Genomic DNA, 7690 nt, shown 5'->3' with positions numbered 1-7690 from the left:
TACCATTTTATCATTTTTACCTTCCACTCCAAAAGTTCATGTGGACTATTTGTACCTGACCTGTGGTGGAGCCTTCTGAGCTTGTATTGATCCGATCAGTCACAGCTGGACACAATGTACCTTGTCTCCAACATGGTCATGCCATTTTTGTTCTCTTCAGGAATGAAGGACAACAATCAACCAACCAGTTATACTAGTAGTATAGTAGTAGTAGTGGTGGTGGTGGTGGTGGTGGTGGTGGTGGTAGTAATAGGTAATATTTATATAGTGACTGTTATGTGCCAGGAACTACATTAAGTACTTTATAAGTACTCTCTCCTTTGATCCTTACAACAACCTTGTGAGGTAGGCACTATTACTATCCACATTTTATATTTTAGGAAATAGAGACAAGTAGAGGATAAGTAATGTGTTAAAGGCCACACAGCTAGTAAGTGTCTGAGGCCAGATTTCACTCAGGTCTTCTTGACTACAGGCATTTTGTCTCCCTCATAGAATGTAAATTCTTTGAAGGCAATGTGGAAGGTGAATTGTGAAGAGAATGTAACTGACTCCATGTTGTCTTGTATTTTCTATTTTCCATTTTTTATGTGTGATGCCTCTTTGACACTACTGAATACCTCCTTCAATCCCTCCTTTTACTTTAATCTACTACAAAAGAAAACTCAGAAGACCTCAGTAGTTCAAGAAATTGCCCCCTTTCTCTTTAGCCTATCTAGAATAGGGAATAGTAGACCCTTAACAAATACATACATACTGACTGATAAGTCAGGAACTGTTTCTTTGGTCTTTTGTAAATGGCTCTGTTAGCAATGACACATATTACCTTCATAATAAATGATAAGTAATCTGTTTTATTCTATTAAATACTAAGTACTTTTTCTTGCCCACCTGCTGTACCTGTTTTTACCAAAATTGTTTTGCATAAAGTCACTATTCTGTCTGGCTCATACAGCTCAGGAGAAAAGGGTGTGTGTGTGAGTGAGTGTGTGTGTGTGTGTGTGTGTGTGTGTGTGTGTAAAAATATATGTATATATGTATATGTTTTTATATATAAAATATAGACATACTTAGGTAAATATATACATTTGTGTATATGATCTGTAGAATTGTGAGATACTTATGTCCATCACCTACTGATGGTGTGTCTTGCATTCTTGAGTTGAATAAACTGCAGTTTTTCTCTCTGTCTGTATCTCATGCTGGCTTTTTTGGGCAATAGCTAGTAAGGACCCTGAAAATATTTGCTATAGCAGAGATTGTTTCATTATTTGTTACTGTATCCCCAGGGACTAGCATAGTTCCTGGTACATAGTAGACTTTAATAAATGTGTTTTTTTTCAATATTGCTTCATCAGATTGTTGAACCATTGTCCATCGCATATGAAAATGAGAGAAAATAAGAGCTGTCAAAGGTCCCTCTCTCTCCCAAGGTTTCCATTTCCACGTCCACCAGAGAATCCAGAACCTGGCTGAATCAATCCCTTAGATACACCTGGAAGCAAGAGGGCTCCAAGTCCAAACCAGGAACATGGACCAAGATATAAGTCTTGCCTTTCCTCCCAATATATTATATCCTTAAAAATCTTTGTGATCTTAGGAGAAAAGGAGCTGTTCAGAGGAATCAGTGGAAAGACTTTGGATGGAAAAGAAGTGAATATGTGGAATTAGATGCAGGTGTCTTTCTGATTATTTGTCAGTGCTGCAGGAAAAAATTTGTAGCAATTGGTACTTGTCCAAGGGTTCTTAACTTCAGGTCAGTGTGGTTTTTTTTTAATATCTTTATAATTGTATATGAATATAATTGGTTTATTTTTAAATTTTATTTTATTTGTTTGAATTTAAACATGTTATTCTCAGAAGTAATCCATAGATTTCACTTGAATGTCAAAGGGATCAATGACACAGAAATAGAACAAAACCTTAACCACAATTCTGGGTAAGGGCCCCAAAACTTGGAGCTCTTTGAAACTCTAAAATTCTCTGGGTTCTAATCAACCAACAAGCACATATTAAATACCTCCTATGTACCAAGCATGGTGTTAAGCACTGGAGATACAATGAAAGGCAAAAAACTGGTCCCTGCACTCAAAGAGCTCACAACCTACTTGGGGAAACAAAGGATAAATAACTATGCACAGACAACATATGTACAATTTAAATGGTCTCAGAGGGAAATTACTAGCAATGGAGGTTGGAGGAGAGCACCAGGAAAGGCTTCCTGCAGCAAGTGGGATTTGAGCTAGCTATCATAATAAATCAGAGAACACAGAAGAGATGAGGAGGGAGAGCATTCCAGGCATGGAGTAAAGCCATACAAGATGTCCACAGTCAGGGCACAGAGTATCATGAGGGAGGAATAACAAGAAGGCTGTGGTTGCTGAACTTCAGAGTAAATGGAAAGAGTAAAATATAAGAAAATAAGAAAGTTAGATATAAAATGGATAATTTGAATTACATTAAATTAATAAGATTTTGTAGAAATAAACCAAATATAGCCAAAATCAGAAGGAAAGCAGATAATTGGGGGAAAATTTTATAGACATTTTATCAGATAAAGGTATCACATCTAAAATACATGAAGAACTTTATCAAATCTATAAGAATATGAGTCATTCCCCAATTAATAAATGATTGGAGAATATGAACATGCAGTTTTCCATTGAGGAAATAAAAACAATTTGTAGTCACATAAAAATACTCTAAATCATTATTGACTAGAAAAATGCAAATTAAAACAACTTTGAGATATCATTTTCTACCTACCAGGTCAGCTAATATGATAGAAGGTGAAAGTGACAAATACTAAAGAGGATGTGGAAAAATTGAGTCACTAATTCATTGTTGGTGGAATTGTGAACTGATCTAACCATTTTGGAGAGCAATTTGGAATTGTGCCCAAAGAATTATTAAACTATCTATACCCTTTGACCCAGGAATATCACTACTAGGTCTATTTCCAAAGATGATTAAGAAAAAAGGAAAAGAACCTGTATGTGCTGAAATGTTTATAGCAGCTCTCTTTGTGAAGGCAAAGAACTGGAAATTGCAGTGATGCCCATCAATTGGGGAATGGCTAAACAAGTTGTGGTATATGATTGTGATAGAATACTACTGTGGTACAAGAAATTATGAGCTAAATGATTTTAGAAAAACATGGAACAAGTTGCACAAAATAATGAAGAGAGAAATGAACAGACCCAAAAGAATGCTGTATACAGTAATAGCAATATTTCTTTAAAAATGACTTTGAGAGAAAAAGTTATTTTGTCCACTATAAATGCCCTAATTAACTATAAAGGATATATAAAGAAAGATGCTATCTGCATCCAGAGAAAGAACTGACAAATAGAAGTGTGTATAGAATAATTTTATATATATATGTGCATATATGTGTATACACACACATACACCTATTCGTATCCAATGGTAGCCATCTCTAGGGCAGGGGGTGTTGGAGGAGGGAAGAAAAAAAGGGAAAGAAAAGAAATGTACATAGTAATTTTCTTGTATATTTGAAAGAAATAGCAAGTTGTGTAGAGTAGATTTGCAGTTTCATGTAAAGCCATATTTTTTATTGTACAGTATCATGGAAATGCTTGTTTTATTACCTAAATTAAAAATAAAATAATTTTTTTAAAAAAAGAATATATGAAAAGTCAAATGAACAAAATTGTGAAGGGATTTAAAATCCAAACAAAGGATTTTATATTTGGTCTTTGAGGTTTAATTAAGAGTCACTGATTTTTGTGAAATAGGGTGGGAACATGGTCTGACTTGTGCTTTAATTTCATTTGTGCATCTGAGTAGAGGATGACCTTGGAATGGGGAAAAAATTTGAGGCTGAGAGACCAATTGGAAGGTTGTTGAAATCATCCTGGTGTGAGATTATGAGAGTCTGAACCAATCATGGCTGTGTGAATGGAGAGGAGAGAATATATACCAAGGAAGAATCAATCAGAGTTGGCAACAGCTTAGATTTGAGGAATGACTTTGGAAAATGGGTCGAGGGTAAAATCTAGCATTCAAAACTAGGTGATTGGAAATATGATGGAGCCCTTAACAGTGATTGGGAAGTTTGGAAGAAGGCAAAGTTTGGGAAGAAAGATAGATGAGTTTTGTACTGTACATGTTGCATTAGAAATGCCCATAGGCCATTCAGGTTGAGATGACTAAAAGGCAGTTGGTGATCTGAGATTGGAGCTCAGGAGAGAGGTTAGGGCGGAATATTAGATTTAGGAAACATCTGCATAAAGACTATAATGAGGGGCAGCTAGGTGGCGTAGTGGTTAGAGCACTGGTTCTGTATTCAGGAAGACCTGAATTCAAATCAGGCCTCAGATACATAACACTTACTCCATAGTTCTTTCTTTGGATGTGGATAACATTTTCCATCATGAAGCCTTTAGAGATGTCTTAAATCCTTGTATTGCTGAGAAGGGTTAAGACCATCAATACTTGTCATCCCACAATGTGACTGTTACTGTGTTCAATGTTCTCCTGGTTCTGCTCACTTCATTTGGCATCAGTCCATACAAGTCATTCCAGGTTTCCTGAAGTCTGCTTGTTCATCATTTATGGTAGCACAATAACATTCCTTTACATTCATTTACCACAATTTGTTCAGCCATTCCCCAGTTGATGGGCATCCCCTCAATTTCTAATTTTTTGCCACCACAGAAGGAGCTGCTATTAATATTTTTGCCCATGTGGGTCTTTTCCCCACTTTTATGATCTCTTTGGGATACAGCCCTAGGAGTGGTATCGTTGGGTCAAAGGGTATGCACATTTTTATATCCTTTTGTGCATAGTTCCAAATTGCTCTCCAAAATGGGAACCTTATAATTCTTAAGTAGTCTTTACACATCTTGTCTTCAAGATCAGTGTGTTTTCTTGTATATAGATCATATTTTATTTTAATGTTATTGCTTTTTTCTTCTTCCACATAGTTCTTCACTTCTCTATATTTGCATTCCTAATCTTTTATGGTCTTTTCTCCCCACTTCGATTAGACTTGCCACAGGGGATTCATGTTTTTCTACTCTGCCAAATATTTCTGCTCTGTACCTATTGTCTAGCTTTGGTTTGACACAAAGCAGAAATTTAATAGTTTTTTTTGGTTGTTGTTGTTGATGATGATTCAGAGTTGAGGAGTTGAGGAGGTATTTCCCACATTTGAGCCAGAAAATATCAAGTATGGGAGGACTGTTAGACTTTCACCATGAAGAGAACTTCTAAATAGGAAGGACAATTCAGGAGAATAGATAAGGTCCTAAAGAAGTCCATTAATATATTAAAGGCTGTCAATGCCTAAGAAGTTAATTTTTGTTCTAAGTTTTGATGTCCCAACCAGAACAATAAGATAAAATTTTTGTTAAAATAACAATGCAATCAGAATTGAGTAGTGATTGATAACAACAGAGAAAATGTCAAAAAGTTATGTATCATGCTTATTTGTTTCCTTTTTCTTTAGATCATGCTCCTTTTACATCTATGATGTCTTTGATCATATAAAGTGTAGCTAACTTATTCACTGTATTATTTTAAGGAAGATATAATTTGTAAATACTATCATAGTTGTCTCATAGTTGGAAAAACATAAGAAATCATCTAATGCAATCTGTAATTACGAACTCCCTCCAAAGTATCTTTAAAAAGTGATTGTCCAGGGTTTGTTTGAAGACCTTCATGTCAGGACCTTTTTTATGGATGATTTACCACTTTTGAAATCCTCTTCTGCATTTTTAGTTTACTCACATTATGAAAAAGGTTTCCTCTCATCCCGGATGAAATCTGCCTTCCTGTAATTCCTGTTCATTGATCCTACCTTAGCTTTCTGGATCCCAACAAAATAGCTGGTCTTCTGAGTGACAGCCCCTGAAATACTTCAGGACTATAATGCTGTCCCCTCACCCCACCACCAAAGCCTTCCATTTCTTCAAACCAAACATCTCCAGTCCCTTCAACCAATTTTTGTATGAAATAATTTCTAATTTCTATTTCCCTTAATCTACTGGTTGCCCTCTTTTAAATATGCTCTGGCATATTCATGTCTTCCTTTAAATCTGGTGAAAAAACACAAAATAATACATTAAGTGTGTGATTGTAACAGGAGAACCAAAATGATCATCTTCCTCATCCCATATGTTATCTTTCTCTTTATACAATTTAAGATCACATAATTTTTTAAAATTTTGTTTCCTATTTGTTAAATCCCATTTTGCCCACTAAAATTCCAAATCTGTTTCCATATAAGTTGTTTTCTTAGTAATATAAATCCTATTCTGTTCTTGTGCTATTGAAATTTTGAACCAAAATGTATAATTTTAGATTTATGCCTATTCAATTCAATCTAATCTAACTATCCATATTTTGTTAGATTTGGCCCATTGTTCCAGCTTATTGAAAAGTTTTGTATCCCAATCTTTTCATTCAAAACATAAACTATTCCTCATAGCTTCATATCATTTACAAGTTATACAAGCATGCTGTGTTTATTTTCATAATGCTTATATTTATTCAGGTCATTGATATAAATGTTGAACACAATAGCACTGGGGACAGAGAGCTGTTTTACCCAACACTAATGGACTTCTTCCAGGTTGACGTTAATCAATCATTCATTATCTCCAAGAAATATTCATCTATGTTGAAATGGGGCAATAATCAACATAATTGTCTCTTGGAGAAATGTTTCAAGCCAAGAAGCTTCCCCAGGGCTCCTTTCAAGTCATTGTTCCGGAGGCTGTAGATGAAAGGGTTCAGTGTAGGGGTGACCACTGTATACATCACAGTTGCTATCATGTCTTTCTGGCTTGTGTGGGTAGATGTGGGATTGAAATACACACCAATGACAGTTCCATAAAAAAGAGTGACCACAGAGAGGTGGGACCCACAGGTAGAAAAGGCCTTCCATTTTCCACGAGCTGATGGGACTTTCCACACCGCAGAAGCAATAGGAGTGTAAGAGACGACAATGCATATGAAGGGAATTAAAACTATTGGCACCCCTAAAAAAAGAACTAACATTTCATTAATGTGTGTGTCAGAACATGAGAGTTTTATCAAGGCATTTACATCACACAAGAAGTGAGGGATTTTATTGTTTGTACAGAAGGACAGATGGTCTATAAATATGCTAAGAACCATTGCAATGAGGTGAGCAGAAACCCAAGGCGCGGTCACCAACAGGGCACAAAGGCGTGGGGTCATGACTGTGCCATAGTGTAAAGGGTGACAGACAGCCAGGTAGCGGTCATAGGCCATGGAAGAGAGGAGGATGCTATCTGAAGAACCAAAGGCAATATAGAAATACATTTGAACCAGGCATTCTGCATAGGAGATGGCATTACTCCCTAACAGATAATTTACCAGCATCTTGGGAACTGTGGTGGAGGTATAACAGAGATCAAGGAAAGACAGATTGGCGAGGAAGAAGTACATAGGGGTGTAGAGATGGGAATCAAAACAAATTGCCAGGATGGTGAGCAGGTTCCCAAGTGCCCCAATGAAGTACATGCCCAGAAACAGTCTGAAGAGGAGTTGCTGCTGCTCTGGTTGGTCAGATAGACCCAAAAGGAGAAAATCCAAGACCCCTGTTTGATTCCCCATTTCTATGGATCCATTGAATAAGAAAGGAAGAAAAAGAACATATAGTGGGAATATGTGAAAAACACAGAACTCAAAATGA

General features: G+C 36.2%; 1 protein-coding gene across 1 annotated transcript; it reads right to left on the bottom strand.

The window, feature by feature from the left end:
• Nucleotides 1-6666: 6666 nt before the first annotated feature.
• On the bottom strand, nucleotides 6667-7611 carry LOC114040292 (olfactory receptor 1361-like). Its single transcript, XM_027858322.1, has one exon. The coding sequence runs from the start codon at nucleotides 7609-7611 to the stop codon at nucleotides 6667-6669; it is 945 nt and encodes a 314-aa protein (XP_027714123.1).
• Between the last annotated feature and the right edge of the window lie 79 nt (nucleotides 7612-7690).

Source organism: Vombatus ursinus, unplaced genomic scaffold, assembly GCF_900497805.2.
Source record: "Vombatus ursinus unplaced genomic scaffold, bare-nosed wombat genome assembly UNPS02012944.1, whole genome shotgun sequence".
Classification (NCBI taxonomy): domain Eukaryota; kingdom Metazoa; phylum Chordata; class Mammalia; order Diprotodontia; family Vombatidae; genus Vombatus; species Vombatus ursinus.
The sequence above is the reverse complement of the archived record's forward strand: the minus strand, read 5'-3'. Positions and strand labels throughout refer to the sequence as shown.